The sequence below is a fragment of the Artemia franciscana genome, chromosome 19 (assembly GCF_032884065.1).
Source record: "Artemia franciscana chromosome 19, ASM3288406v1, whole genome shotgun sequence".
NCBI classification, from domain to species: Eukaryota; Metazoa; Arthropoda; class Branchiopoda; order Anostraca; family Artemiidae; genus Artemia; species Artemia franciscana.
Genome location: NC_088881.1, coordinates 33807725 through 33823945, shown reverse-complemented (window position 1 = coordinate 33823945; position 16221 = coordinate 33807725). Strand labels below are relative to the sequence as shown.

General features: G+C 36.7%; 1 protein-coding gene across 4 annotated transcripts in view; it reads left to right on the top strand.

Moving 5' to 3' along the window:
- LOC136039592 (28S rRNA (cytosine-C(5))-methyltransferase-like) overlaps positions 1-15299 on the top strand; it is a 38791-nt gene extending 23492 nt beyond the window's left edge. For 2 of the 4 annotated variants that reach the window (XM_065723452.1, XM_065723453.1), the window contains exons 5-7: positions 398-513; positions 4530-4702; positions 14943-15299. In XM_065723452.1, coding sequence (XP_065579524.1) covers positions 398-513; positions 4530-4702; positions 14943-15298 — 645 coding nt within the window. In that variant the 3' untranslated portion in view covers position 15299. Of the gene's footprint in view, positions 1-397; positions 514-4529; positions 4703-12901; positions 12943-14307; positions 14427-14942 lie in introns of those variants that run through there. The other 2 variants (XM_065723454.1, XM_065723455.1) reach the window with 2 other exon arrangements.
- The last annotated feature ends 922 nt before the right edge of the window (positions 15300-16221 follow it).

The window sequence follows — 16221 nt, the reverse complement described above, 5'->3', positions numbered from 1 at the left end:
TTCAAGAAAATGTAAGGCTCAACATCTTGCGTCAAAAAAATGTTCAACAGATTCTATCATAAATACCAGGAAACGTAAGGACCTATATCTTGTGTTCAAAAATTTTCAAAAACAAAACTGGTGTCCAAAAAATGTACAACCCCTTTTATCACAAATTCAAAGAAAACCTAAGACTCAACATCTTGTGTCCAAACGTTCAATTTTGAGGCCATCTTCAAAAGCTTTGAAGTTGCTTTCCATGGAAGATCTAACTGGTCTTGGCTTCCATTGTGCAATTTCACCGTTGTTTTCACCCTAGAATATCAAAATCTTACTTCTTTCTTTAAGATAAAAAAGCCAAAATTTTATCTTTTTTTATGAATATGGATATAATTCTTATTGATTAATTTTTTTATAGGCTAGCTGTCTCTCTGCCGTTGCTCTGAATCCAAAAAGAGGATCCCAAGTTATTGACGCTTGCGCGGCTCCTGGCATGAAGACAACATTGCTTGCAGCCCTGATGGAGAATGAAGGGTAATTTATTCTGATTAAATGTATAAGTGAAAATGAAACTATTGAAAAACATATGTCAGCTTAATTGAGTTGTTCGGTGACACACTATTGACGAGTGAGTTCAGAAGAATTTCGAGAATAACATGGTAAAATCTTGCAAAAATCCAAAATTGGTTAGTGCACTTAAAGCTGAATTTTGGTCAAAAAATAAATTATTTGAATTGTTCTGATGGTATTTTACTATTACCTTGTATTCAGATCTGCTGAGAAAAAATATCAGACTCAACACTGTTGTAGACTCCAGCTTTGTTCAAAAACAGGAAAAAAAAGCACGTAAAAAAGAGAGAAATAATTAGTTTTTTCAAAAAAATTTTGGAACGTTATTTTGTACCTTTTCTTATCCGCTGGATTGCCGAACAATTAGGCAGGAAAGACCTTACGCCCTCAAATTCTAGTAACTAAAACTTCTTAGGTAGCTTAGACTTGAACCAAAACTTTGAAAACATAATTTCATCCGCCCTCGAATTCGTGTTGCTAAAACCCCTCAGGTAGCCCAAAGATAGTAAAAAAAATGAAAATATTTTCTTATTAAACTGTGTATGCGAAACGAGATTTGTAAATACGAATAGTCGTCGAATTTCAACGAGACAATGTCGCCCGGAGTTTAGAAATAACGTTTTAAACGAAAGTTATTGACTCGTAAAAGCTTACAAAAGTCGTATAAACAGTAAAAAATAAATACAACTAAAATTGATTGTTATCACGTTCTTATTTAAAATTACGGCAGTGATTGCATCCTTTTTATTTACACTTATCGTCTGTTTCGGTTTCTCAGTCGTTATGGCTCTACTTTTCCTCAACTACGCTCGTGCTGTTCTCGCTTCCAGGCGGGTGTGCATTGCAGCCTAGACCCTCGATACGACTATCTTGCTCTTTGAAAAATTTACTTGCACTTGCGCCTGGTGACACTAAACAGACGGAGTATCTGCGCTCTTGTGTGGGTCGTATGTATCATGACTAGCAAAGGATCCAACTTTTACCAGTATAAGTGTTAGCTGCAGAGGGTGTGGTTGGAAGTCTTTCAGGGTTGACCAAGTATATCGATGCTTTGCTGACAAAAAACATGTGTCGTAAAAAAAAAGGCGCGCTTCATCCTGTCTAGCCTTACAAATTCTGAGCAGCGACAGATCTCAAGCTTTCACCAATTCATTTTCCCACATTTTGTCTTTATTGAACGCTGAAGCAGCTTCGTAAAAACACTGCGGCATTTCACAAGCATGAACCCGACAGGCTTACCAAAAACTATGCAGTCTTAATATGGGGTCACACCCAAGGAAGCAGTGAAAGACAGAATGTCAGATTTATCGTAGCCGAGAATTTTGGTTCACTTTTCCGATACCAGAATACCCTGCTTTCGACTTGTTAGAAAAGGTGGTTGGTGTTTCTTTTTACTGATGGTTAAGTAATACCCACAAATCTGTATCGCTACTGATAACCGAGCCTTCCGTCGCAGTCGCGATAGAAACACCCCTCTTCACAATAAGAAAGTCGGCATCACCGATGGCCTGATGCACTTCAATTCCTTTCGCTTGTAGCACAGGTACACAAGCACAAGCTGTAGCACAAGTAGCAAAATTAATCTCTGCTTGTTCGTTTTGTTGGTAAGAAATTCGACCGTCGTAACTGAGAATGGAATAGAAAGTGTGAAGTGAATCTCTCTTGTCCTTTTTGATGAGTAATGTCTTTGGTTTAACCTGTTCGTCATTTATCCGCAGTTATATTTGTCAAAGACAATATGCCTCTAGTAAGCCACATAGTTGTCACAGGTAGTGTTGTCGCAGTTGTCATAGTTGTCACGCATAAGATAGCTCTACTTGCCATGGTATCCTGTGCAGCAATCACTCTCCATCAATAACGTAGTTGACGCATCTTTTAAAAATGAGGTTTGCGAGATACCTTCTCGGACTTCTCATAACTTGAAACGGTAAGATTTTTCTTTTTTTTCTTTTTTTTATCCGTAAACACAATACGTATGTTTTCTTAGTGAAATTTTGAGCGCTTGAAGAAAGCATGTTTTTGGACTTTTAGACCAATTTTGGGCTACTCAAAAAATTATAGCTACAAAAAAACTTGTTTTTCAACCGAAAGTAAGGAGCAACATTAAAACAAAACGAACAGAAATTAATCGTATATGAGGGGGGATACTCCTTTCTAAGCCCTGGCTGTTTAGGCCAAAGTCTTAATGGTCTTTAAAAATACTTCTCATTCAAATGCAACGGCCCTTGTGTTTGAGAAGTCTTTTGTAAAGAATTGTTAGAAAAAGTCAAACTGTACCATAAAGAGCGAGGGTTGAGGAAGGGGCACCCCCGTCATATGCAGAAAAATTTATGTTCATTTTAAGTTTTTACGTTGCTCTTTACTTCCCTTTGGATTTTATTTTATGTAATATCTGACCCCTTTTCAAATCAAAAGAGGAAATCCCCAGTCAAAAACAAACAAAAAATACAAATAAAGTCGCATTCGTGATCTTTCTTCTGGTGGAAAAAATCCACGTTTTTGCAGATAGAAGCTTGAAACCTGTACAGTAGGATTTTCTAAAATGCTGAATCGCTGAATCTGTTGGTATAGTTGTGTTGCAAGAGCAACACTTTGGTTTTGTCGTTTTTTTGTTTGTTTTTTTCTTTTTTTTCCCTAGCAACCCGATTTCAGCTTATTCCTAGAAAGTGGTAAGGGTCTAACCTCTGTAGTTCTTACGAAAAGTGTGGACCTTATGCCGGATTGATGGATATGACTTTGTATTTTGGAAAGCTTCGTAGAACTCTTGCCTGGGGCCAAAAATCTATTGTTTCTACCCATTTCTGTTCGTGATTTCAGCTGAGTTTATCATTCAGTTTTTTGCACTTTGGATTGCGGTAGAGAAATGGTATCAGATATGCCTCTTAAACTTTAAAAGTTCTCTCATTGCTAAAGAAATTAGAGTTTATCCTTTGCTCCTTTTTAAGTGATGCCGTTAGAAACTTCGCCTACGGCGAAAAAGTCAACTTTTGAACTAAGACAGACAGATTTTTTTTTCGACGGCAGTCGATAATTCTAGATAAGCTGATCAAAGTAATGTCATCCATTTTTTGGTAGAAAAATTCCTTCATGAGATATACCAGTTTGAAAGTTTAAAGGGGTTGACAACTTCAGTGCACACTGAAACCAAAAATAGGCCGATACCAATTGTGGGACATATAGGTGAGTTTTAAGCAACAGTCGGCTGTTAGCTCATAATCATCTTCGGCAATGAGAGGTTTGCAACTTTTGCTAGTTGGTGTATTTATTATTTGTTTCTGGTGTATTTGATGGTAAGACCAATTTGGTTCCAGTGGTAAGACATTTAGGGGACTTGTAAGTAATAATTGGGTGTTAGGCTACAATCATCTTCAGCGATGAGGGGTTTGCAACTTTTACTAGTTGCAATGAGCAGGTTTGCAACTTTTACAAGTTGGTATACCTAGTATTCCTTTTAAGATCCTTACAGATTAACGGTTTCAGCGTTTAAAAGAAGCGAGGATACAAAACCAAAGTGTTGTTCTCGCAACACTTTACTCGGCAAACCGAACAAAGGTTGCCGCAACACCTCACGTTGCCCATGCAACGTATATCTAGTTTTCATTAAGATCATTTGGTTTTGGGGGATGTTTTCCCCCCCTTATCAAAAATCTGGCAAATTTTCTCAGGCTCGCTGCTTTTGATGAGTAGCATTAAACTTTATGAATTTTATATATTTGGAATCAGCATAAAAACTCTTTTTATGTATTTATTGTTATCAAAATTCCCTTTTATAGTTTCGGTCACTATTGGACCGAGTCTGTCGCTCCTAACTTACAGTTTGTTATTTCAAACTGTTTGATTCTTCAGATTTTTCCGAACATTTTGGTATGAAAATCATTTGTGTTGCAAATGATTCTAGGCTTGACTATCTTTCATATAAAATGACTAGCCTATTATACTAACTTCAGGCGAATTTAAAAATTACAACTGTATTTTTCCAGGCGTATAGTGGCTGTTGACCGGAGTAAGGAACGTTCTCAGTGTCTTTCAAAGTTCGTTGAATCAACTGGTTCAAGTTGTGTTGAAATAGTAGCCATGGATTTTCTGAAGATTCAGCCTAATGAATATCCTGATATAAAGTATATTTTGGTTGACCCTTCTTGTTCTGGATCAGGTATTAATTTCCTTTTTTTCGTTATATTAATTTGTCTTTCTTTATAGTAGTGTTGCTAAATAGTTTCGTAGATAATACGGCTTTTCGATTTAAACAGAAATCTATTAAAAACAGGGAAAAAGATTTAAGACAGTGAAAAATAAAAAATAAAAAATATTTATACAAAAATGATAATAAAAGTCAGAATATTTCGGCTTCATATCCGGAAGCATTTACCAACTGAGGAGAAAAATATAAACCGAAAAAAAAACTTATACGAAGCTTTTACAAAACATTAAAAAAACAAAAACAAAACGATCAAACGCTATACGAAAACTAGTTTTGTTTTTAGTTGCTTTTTCCCGTTTGTTATAGTAAACATGTCATATAAAAAATATAATAGAGTAAAATATAACATAATATATACATTAATATATAAATATATAATATAATATAATACAAATATAATAAAAACATATAATGAAATATAATAAATATAATATAGTAAAAGTGAGATCGTCCGAAAGCCTTATATTACCGAGGAGAAAAGTATGAACAAAAACTACTAGCAAAAAAATATGTTTTTTTTAATGATTTTAAAAAAAATTAAATATTAAAAAAAGCACACAAATTCTATAAAAAGTTTTGTTTTAAGAAACTGTTTTCCTTTGATGAAGGCTTCCTGATGTGAAGTCGAAATATTCGGACTTTTTTTTTGTATTAAAGTGCTGGTTTTTATGACAAGCGTGAAAGATTTTACCTGTTGTTGAAAGAATTTTGTTTCAGTAACTTCGTACTCAAAAATTTTAAAGATTAAAATTATTATTAAATTTCTTTACAATAGCTTTTAGAATTAGTTTAAACTCGAAAAAGTTTTTCTAGACGCTGAGTTAATTGAAATTGATCTGCGCTGCGAAAAAAAATAATCCATGCTCATTTAAAGAATAGTTGCCATGGATAACTATTCTTTAATAGTTACCCATTAAACTGAAAAGCATACGTATGCTTTCCATCATTCGAAGAAATCGTGGCTTAAACCTTACGCTACTCTACAGTGTCTAAAGTCCATCAACAATGAAATTTCGCTAGTATCAACTTTAGCTAGTTCTAATGTGACCCCTTTTTACATTATAGTGTGACCGATTTTATAAAAAAAAGTCCGCTTATAATGTTGATTCCAAACATGGAATCAAACTTTTTCTGCTGAAAGTTACCGGCTAAAAACTAATAAAAGAAGAAAATTTGCATTATTAAAAAAAAAAAATCCCAAGAGGAATTTTCTTGTGTGTCTGCCCTTTTACCTTCGGAGGGACAATGGGTACAGTCTCCTGCTATTTCTTGTTTTAACACCATATTAATAGCTTATGAGAATTACAGAGCAAAGAGTATTGGTAGCTAATAAAAGTGGCAACTAGTGCTAATGTTGAAAAAAAAACTATCAACACCATCTAGCGTTTTCAAGCTTCGTAATCGTTTTTTTTGTCAAGTTAGATCGGACACTGTTGATACCCTAATTTTATCAATTATGCTGATTAAATTATAATTACACTGGAAAAAAATGTCAAGCGTACCCAAACGCTAGATGACGTTGATAGTTAAACACTAGCGCCGAACACTCATTGGCATAAAATTTAAGCTCCTGCCATTTATCTATATTGAAGCTCTTAATATCGTCGTTTTTCTTTTTCCAATAATAAATGCGTTGTACTTAAAAAACAATTGTAGACAGCGGACTTTTCAAATTATAATATGAAAAAAACTTCGTTTTCTTAAAGAGTTAAAGAGGCTGCGTCCCAAAGTCGAACCTTAAAACGTACAGGAATTAGAAGAGGCAGTTGGGGGGCTGCCGCCCCCCAAACCCCCAGCTTTTAAAGACTCTTTTGTATAGGTTTTTTTTTGTGGGGGGGACTTCATTGTTACTAATTACTAGTTTCGGCGCAATGGTTCTCCTGTCCTCCTGTGTTTAACATTTTTCGAAGTTATTCCATTATTCATTCATTTCAATTTTTTGTTAATTAAAAGAGGGCCTTTCCGAAGCCAAGAGCGGGGGGTTAGCAAAAAAACAAAAAACCTGTACAAAAGAGATTTTTTTTTATACATAAATCAGAGATATATGAGGTAATGTCAGAGATATTACGAGGTGTGTTTTTCTTATTTTGCCATGGAAGTACTAGAGATGGAATTTTTTCGTTGTCAACAGACGGCGGAGCATAAAAAACTGCATGAGAAGCATATAAAAAGTAATTTTTGGTAAAAATCGATTATACGAGGTGTGCACGAAGCAGCCACAATATGGAAAATTCAGCTATGTTAGTCTTAAGAAAAGATAAATAGGGAAATTAACAAGGGAGAGTGACGAAAGAAGTAAAGGGTTTTGTCTGTTTGGATTATAAGTCTACAAGTTCAGGAAGGTACTGTGCAGTGGGCGAGCAAAGTTCAAAGTGGAGTGCTAAGTGCAATTGGTGAGTTGTAAAGGTAGAAGGCTTCATGGGTGTCACTGAGAAGCCCCCTTAGGGATATAGGACCAGTAGATTTTAAGCTACTTAAGAGAATTTTTGAGACAAAAATGGAACCTGTTTTGTGCTGTGGTGCTGAGGTTTTAGGGTTTGAAGAGGGGGATATTTCAGGGAGCTAGTAACAGAAGCAGTTTTAGCCCTCATAATCTGGGGAGTGGGCAGGGTACCTTAATAGGATTGTAGAAATATAAAATAAAAGGAATTTAATGTCATAAAAATGGGGGAGGTAGCTGCCCCCTCTTTTCTGCACAGGCCTCGAACCGCTACTAACTATTAGGCTTAAGTAAAATTCAATAGTTTGGTGTTAAAAGGTGATGTAGGATTGTTCTCAAGTGTAAAAAGAATGGTTAGAAAGGAATGGTATTGGAAAAAGGTAGATGAATTATCTTACCGAATAACAGGTTGGCAAATGCAGCTTATCTGGAACAATTGCAGGATAGAAGAAAAATTTCATGGATTTCACAGGTGAATTCAATTCTGAATAGTTGTGGGTTGTCAGGTGTTTGGAATAAAGGGATGGGGATAGGATTGGAGATTTGAAAAATAGCAAAACTAGTAAAAGGTATATTAAAAGGATAGGAGATTCAAAATGAACAGTTGTGAAATCGCAGCCACAACGTCCCTCGGAGTTTACCGGAAAGAGAAGGGATGGGGCTTATGATATTTAATTAGCGATTAAATAAAGTGGTATATTTCAGGGAGGGGTAATTTTTTAGCAGTTGGAGAAAGAAGAAAACATTTAGGAGGGTAAAAGGAAATCTGCTTCACTTTATGGCCCTTTGTTCCGAATTATTGGATTTGAAGCCATGATTCCCAATGCGGGGCGCATGCCCCACCGGTGGGGCATGGCAATACTTTGGTAGGTCATGGGCAGGACGTGCACCTTTCAGTTGACTACGCTTTAGAGCCTCAATTTTGAACAGAAAAAAAACCTTTTCGTATGCATAACGTCCAATTCAAATACATTTAAAGACCAAAAGAGATACATGGTAGTTTTGCATTGACTTTATACATTGTACAAAATATGTTGCATTCAGCCAATATTTTTCATAAGTATAAAATATGTCTAGAGGAAGCCCCATGTGATGTCCCAAGATGATAAAATCATTGCTTTTTAGTGGAACCAATTCACGAAAATGTAGGGGGAAGCATTTGCTACACATCTCGAAGTATCATTACTAATTATCTTAACTTTCATCAATGCTGAGAAACAATGCCTATGTCTTTAACTACCATCAGGTTGCTCCAGTAGACCAGAACTATCTTTCCACCTACAAAATTATGTCTCGATGAAACTTTTTATTCCAGCAGTTTCCTCATCCCTGACAGCCCCTCCCAATAAAAGGGAGCAAGCAAAACAAAACACAGAATCCAAGTTTTATTGGTTTTCAATCCATTCGAAAGTCTTAATGTAATGCGCATTGATTTCTTTCCCGTTATAAGTGGAAGCTATATGTCTCTCAAGAATAGATCGAGTTGGTTGGTCAGGACGTGTCGTAGAGATACCCGAGAGAGATTCTCCCTTAGTATTGCAACCTGCAAGTTGTTCGGGAATCTAGACCATTCTCCCTTGGTGTTCTGGGTCATTTATTGTCCTGCTTGTTTCTGAAAGATTTTCATAGGTAGGAGAAATCATGTCTAGTAACCCAACAATGATAGATAGATAGATAGATAGATAAGTGTATTTCAAAAGCCTAAGGGCCATATACACACAACAATATAAATAAATAACACACAAGCAAGAAAATTAAACAACAGTACAAATTACAAGCACGCACAGAAACAGAATACAGCGCGAAAATATCTAAACTAACGACAAAATAAGTTAATCATAAAAACTTTTCTTCTTACTAAGGATTAACGGACTTTTCCCCTTTATTAATAATGTTTTCACTCTTAACAACCTATTCTAAAAATATTGCCAAGGACCCCCACGCTTAATTGGTCGTCCCATAAATCTTCCGCTTTCCCGATTGAAAGAGAGAGAAAAAAAAAGAAGAGAAAAAGAAATTCTTGTGTTTTGTATCATATAACGGGAAAGAGAGAGCACTTCCAATCTTGATGGGAAAAAGTTGACTCTCAACTAGGATTCAACGGAGGAAATTTATGTAATTCTATTCCGGGAACGTGGAGAGAAGAAAGGATTTGCTTAGGAAATTCTCCAGATCTAGGCCTCAAATTATTAAGACTCGCTGTCTTTGTGACTTATAATAATAATTAATAATAAATTATTCCAGAAAAAAAGCCCGTGGGCCATAGGAAAATTACATAATACACAAACAACAAATTAACTACATTAAATTAAAACTATTTAAAGAAAACGCTCCCGATGCACCGCTGCAATCCTGACAAACCTTGCTATCCTTTTAATACTCAGGAAATTTGTATCATTCATTCTATCTACCATCCATATCTCATTCAATTTTTCTTTACCATACATCTCACGCCTCCAATCATTCAATTCGACACATTCACACACAAAATGTATTAAACTTTCATCCTGAGATCCGCACATAGGACAAGCAATAGATACTACCTTCTCCCCTTTTCTCCCTTGATACTTTCTTTTCTCCCCAATCAAAAATCCATTTCCCCTCCAATCCAAATACGCCTTCAAATCCTCTCTACTTAACCCAACGTTCCAAAATACCTCCTCCCCCCAACTCCTCTTTATCTGTTTATAAAATTTTAACGACCCTGAACGATCCAGACTTGCCCACCATATCTGTATTTCTTGATTCTTCAATCTCTCTTGTACCTCCCTTATTACTATTTCCTCCATACCCATAATCCCCTTTCCTTCATTCCACCATTCTCCTAATCCACACTTGTCTAAGATGTCCTTAATCTCCGCCGGCCACCCTGTTTTACTATTCTGTCTCAACGCCTCTAAGTATGCTGCCTTTGCTACCGTAAATCTCTGCATACCCAGTATCCTAACCCAATATCTCACCATGGTCACTAGCCTCATAGATCGCAGCGATACTAGCCCTAAATCCCCCTGGATTACCAAATTACTAAACGAATCCCATAGTCCTAACATCCTCTTATAATATCTCATCATAACCACCTCAAGTTTTGGACCTTTCCGATAGCCCCAGATCTCTGCTCCATAATGCATCGCCGGTACTATCTTACTTGTCCAAATCCTCTTATGTACTCTAATATCTCTCACCCGTCTAAGACTACTCCTCGCTATTTCACCGCTAGTATACCTCCCCCTTGCATTCGCTAGATCCAGATGCCCACTGAATTTCCCATTACTAGTAAACTTTACCCCAAGATAAACAAATTCATTATTCACTGGTATAGTTTCACCTTTAAAGAAAAAATTCACATCTTCACTTTCCATGGCTTTACGACCAAATACCATCACCACTGACTTCGATGTGTTCAGGATTAACTTCTTCTCTTCCAAATAAACTTCCGTAATCTCTAATAATTGTTGCAGTTTCTCCTTTGTTTCAGCCAGTAATACGATGTCGTCAGCAAATAGTAGTAAGCACAGTTTAAGCAAATCTATAGATAACATTGGTGCATTATTCTTAGCGAAAAATTCATTGGCATCATTTAAATAGAGGCTAAACAATTTTGGTGACAGCACACATCCCTGCTTTAGTCCCAATAAAGATTGCACCGGAGTTGAGCACTTTCCCGCGACTTTCACTACTAACTTCACGTATTTATATATTTCGCACAGCAACAATACGAAATAGTGAGGCAGTCCTAAAGATAACAGGTTTAACATTAACAGGTTCCTATCGACATTATCATATGCTCCTTTCAGGTCTAAAAACGCTGCATATAACCTCCCCCCTTTTCCTTTCCTATACTTCTCTACTATAATTCTCAAAGTAAAAATATGATCTACTGCACTATGATTTTTTCTAAACCCTACCTGAAAAGGGGATAGCAGTTCCTTTACCTCCAACCACTTCCCTAATCTTGAGTCTATAACCTTGCAGAAAAATCTTACTAATCACATTTCCTAAACTAATTATTCTATAATTACTATGATCCTGTCTGTTACCTTTTTTGAAAATTGGTATTCCTACTGACACATTCCACTGGTCAGGCCATTTCCTATTTTCAGTCACAAAACTGAAAACTGCTGCTAAAACTGGTACTAGAACTGTTTTCCCCATTTTCCAAATCTTTGCTGGTATTCCATCCACCCCCGGCGCCGAAGATCCCTTCATTCCTTTTAGGCTTGCACAAACTTCATCTACCTTAATCGGTTCTAATAGACTATAATCCTCTTGTCTTAAGGGGAAACCATTCTGCTCTCGTAGCTCCTCTACTAAACTCCCTATACCGTCTCCATATTGCTCCCTTTTGCTAGTGTCCTGCTCCAGGTATGTTTTCCACGACTCAGCTGAAGGTATGAGTTTGTCGTTGGCCTTGAATTCCCGCCTTACTTCACTCCAAAACTGTTTTGGGTCTTTTGACAAGTATTCCTCGCTGATCTTTATAGCCCTAATCTCTTCTACTTGTTTTTTTCTCATTTTTAATAACCTCTTGTAGATTTTTCTCTCTGTTCGGTACTCCGATAAGTGTTTATTCATTTCCTGGTCATTTAGTGCTCCTTTCACTTTCCTGAGAAGTTGAATAAGGTTTACTTTCAGCCTCCGACAATCCTCATCAAAGAGTTCGTTTGTATTTCTCACCCTCTCCTTGTTATTTGATATCCCACTGCATTTCTGGTATACTTCCTCTGATATTTCTTGCACGGCTTCTTCTAACTGATGTGAGCACTGACATTATTCTCAGTTTTCCGTTATAAGTGGAAGCTGGATATCTCTCAAGAATAGGTTGAGCTGGTTGGTCAGGACGTGTCGTAGAGATACCGAGAGAGATTCTCGCTTGGTATTTCCACCTGCAAGTTGTTCGGGAATCCAGACCATTGTTTCATGGTGACCTGGGTCATTTATTGTCCCGCTTGTTTCTGAAAGCTTTCCATAGGTAGGGGAAATCATGTCCAGTAACCCAACAATGCGAGAACTGACATTATTGTCAGTTTTCCGTTATAAATGGAAGCTGGATATCTCTCAAGAAGGTTGAGCTGGTTGGTCAGGACGTGTCGTAGAGATGCTCGAGCGAGATTCTCGACTGCTATTGCATCCTGCAATTTGATCGGGAATCCAGATCATTCTCCCATGGTGATCTGTGTCATTTATTGTCCTGCTTGTTTCTGAAAGATTTTCATAGGTAGGAGAAATCATGTCTAGTAACCCAACAATGTGAGCACTGACATTATTGTCAGTTTTCCGTTAGAAGTGGAAGCTGGATATCTCTCAAGAATAGGTTGAGCTAGTTGGTAAGGACCCCTGACCAACCAGCTGACCAGCTGGTTGTTATTCGTTAGTTCCTACTTATTAAAATTCATAAGACCCTTTTTTTGGCATTGCTCATTGTCTTGGCGATGAATATGACCAAAAGGGAAGCCATGATAGATGAAGAAACTATCGTCTTTGCGAATATGCGCGAATAATCGTCTAAAGTTTGTTTTTCGTTAGTTCGTACTTATTAGAATTCATAAGGTTCTTTTTTTAGGCAATGCGCGTCGTCTTGGCTATGAATATGGCCAAAAGGAAAGCCATGACAGACTGAGAAACTATCCTCTTTGTGAATTTGCCCAAGAAATTTCCTGAAGTTCGTTATTTGTTAGTTCCTACTTATTAAAACTCATAAGGTCCTTTTTTAGGCATTGCGCGTCATCTTGGCTATTAATATGGCCAAGAGAAAAGCCATGACAGACTAAGAAACTATCCTCTTTCCAAATCTATACACAAAATCGCCTAAAGTTTGTTATTCGTTTGTTCCTAATAATTAGAATCCATAAGGTCCTTTTTTAGGCATTGCCCATCGTCGTGGCTAAGAAGAAAGCCACGACAGGCTAAGAAAATTATTATCCAAACCTTGCTATTTGTGAATTCCTACTAATTAGAATTCATAAATAAGGTCCTCTTATTAGGCATTGAGCGTCGTCTTGGCCATGAATATGGCCAAGAGGAAAGCCATTACCATGCTAAGAAAATTATTGTCTAAAGCTTGCTATTCGTTAGTTCCTACTAACTAGAATTCATAAGGTCCTCTTTTTAGGCATTGTGCGTCGTCTTGGCGATGAATATGGCCTAGAGGAAAGCCATGACAGACTGAGAAACTATCCTCTTTGTGAATCTGCCCACAAAATCGCCTGATGTTCGCTATTTGTTAGTTCCTGCGAATTAAAATTCATAAGGTCCTTTTTTAGGCATTGCGCGTCATCTTGACTATGAATATGGCCAAGAGGAAAGCCATGGTAGACTAAGAAACTATCGTCTCTGTGAATCTGCCCACAAAATCGTCTAAAGTTTGCTATTCGTTAGTTCCTACTAATTAGAATTCATAAGGTCCTTTTTTAGGCATTGCGTATCGTCTTGGCGATGAATATGGCCAAGAGGAAAGCCATGACAGGCTAAGAAAATTATTGTCTAAAGCTTGCTATTCGTTAGTTCCTGCTAATTAGAATTCAAAAGGTCCTCTTTTTAGGCATTGCGCCTCGTCTTAGCGATGAATACGACCAAGAGGAAAGCCATGACAGACTGAGAAACTATCCTCTTTGTGAATCTGCCCACAAAATCGTCTGAAATTTGTTATTTCTCAGTTCCTTCTTATTAAAATTTAAAAGGTCCTTTTTCTGCATTGCGCGTTATCTTGGCTATGAATGTCGCCAAGAGGAAAGCCATGACAGACTAAGAAACTATCCTCTTTGCAAATGTGCACACAAATTTGTCGAAAGTTTGTTATTCGTTAGTTCCTACTAATTAGAATTCATAGGGTCCTTTTTTAGGCATTGCGGGTCGTCTTGGCGATGAATATGGCCGAGAAGAAAGCCATGACAAGCCAAGAAAATCATTGTCTAAAGCATGCTATTCGTTAGTTACTAGTAATTAGAATTCATAAGGTCCTTTTTTCAGGCATTGCGCGTCGTCTTGGTGATGAATATGGCCAAGAAGAAAGCCATGATAGGCTAAGAAACTATCCTCTTTGCGAATATGCGCAAATAATCGTCTTAAGTTTGTTTTTCGTTAGTTCCTACTTATTAGAATTCATAAGGTCTTTTTTTAGGCATTGCGCGTCGTCTTGGCAATGAATATGGCCAAGAGGAAAGCCATGACAGGCTAAGAAAATTATTGTCTAAAGCTTGCCATTCGTTAGTTCCTACTAATTAGAATTCATAATGTCCTTTTTAGGCATTGCGCGTCGTCTTGGCGATGAATATGGCCAAAAGGGAAGCCATGACAGACTAAGAAACTATCCTCTTTGAAAAGTTGCGCAAATAATAGTCTAAACTTTGTTGGTTTCTATTTCCTACTTATTAGAATTCATAAGTTCATTTTTTTAGGCATTGCGCGTCGTCTTGGCGTCTTTTCTTTGATATTCATTAATTTCTACTTATTATAATTCATAAGTTCCTTTTTTTAGGCATTGCGCGTCGTCTTGGCAATGAATATGGCCGAGAGGAAAGCCATGATAGACTAAGATTTTATTTTCTTTGCGAATATGCGCAAATAATGGCCTAAAGTTTGCTATTCGTTAGTACCTACTAATTAGAATTCATAATGTCCTTTTTTAGGCATTGCGCGTAGTCTTGGCAATGAATATGGCCAAGAGAAAAGCCATGACAGGCTGAGAAAATTATTGTCTAAAGCTTGCCACTCGTTAGTTCCTACTAATTAGAATTCATAAGTTCCTTTTTTTAGGCATTGCGCGTCGTCTTGGCAATGAATATGGCCTAGAGGAAAAACGCGACAGGCTACGAAAACTATCAAATTTTCAATCACAAATTTTAAAACATGCTTTCAGCTTTCCAAATGTTAAGCGGGTTGTATATTCAACCTGTTCTCTTCATAAGGAAGAAAATGAACTTGTTGTAGAGGATGTGCTTGAATCCGTTGGTGACAGTTTCAAGGTCAAGGCTACATTGAAAGACTGGCCCACTAGAGGATCTGAAGAATTTTCTTTCGGATGCAAATGCGCAAGAGCTTCTGTGGAAAGTGACCTAACAAATGGATTTTTTATATGCTGCTTTGTTCGAAAAAAATTAAATCTTAAGTAAATGTTCTATTTCCATTTAAATAATTGGATTCAGTTTCTAGGTTGTGATCCATTATCAAAGTTAGTTGAGAAGACCGGAAATAACCAAGGAAGACATTCAGAAAAAGAAATTACTAACACGATGCTTTTTCATATAGTTGTCGCGCCACTTGGAAATATTTGGCATATTGTTTGATCTGTAAAGTCAGGAGATTCTGTCGTTTTGTTGTAATTTTCGTTTTCTCCTCGTTCTTAAGACTTGAAAGGTACATTTATCCTTGAAGGTAACTATCTATCGTCGATGTCGTGATGTGTTACTTTTGAAAAATGTTTGCACAACTGGTGTCTATATAGGCTGTGGTGCCAACAAAATTAATTCTTGTTTTGCGGAGAAAATTTGTCAAAGCCATCTCTATGATTTTCCAATTATGAGGTTCATAAGATTGCAAATGGTAACTGACGTCCCTTTCTCTCCGAAGAAGAAACACCTTAATTTGACACTCAAATCATGAAAAAATAAATGTATTCTTTCGACAAGTCGCGTAAAAAAGAGCTTAAAAATAAATGTTTAAAGAGGTATAAATGTTTTCAGCACATATTTTAAACTGTTTTCATCATGTCTTCAAGTGTTTTCAACTTCAATATAAGTAAAAATTATCACAGCAAGATGATAAAACAAATCATCTGGTCAGAGATCTAGACGAAAACATATGTTTAATTCAATAAATCTGGCCTTCGTTGTTTTTTTAGCATACAATTCATCTCGTATCGTATTTATTAAAGGAAATGTAGAATTTCCACAAATGAAATTAAAGTTATTACAGTTTAGATCATAGACCATGACTCCTCCAAGTTCGCCGACTCTAATCCAAGCCACCTGAAAAAAACAAATCAAGAATTGCTACTCAGATTTAGGGGGGTATGTCAATGCTTAGCATAACTACA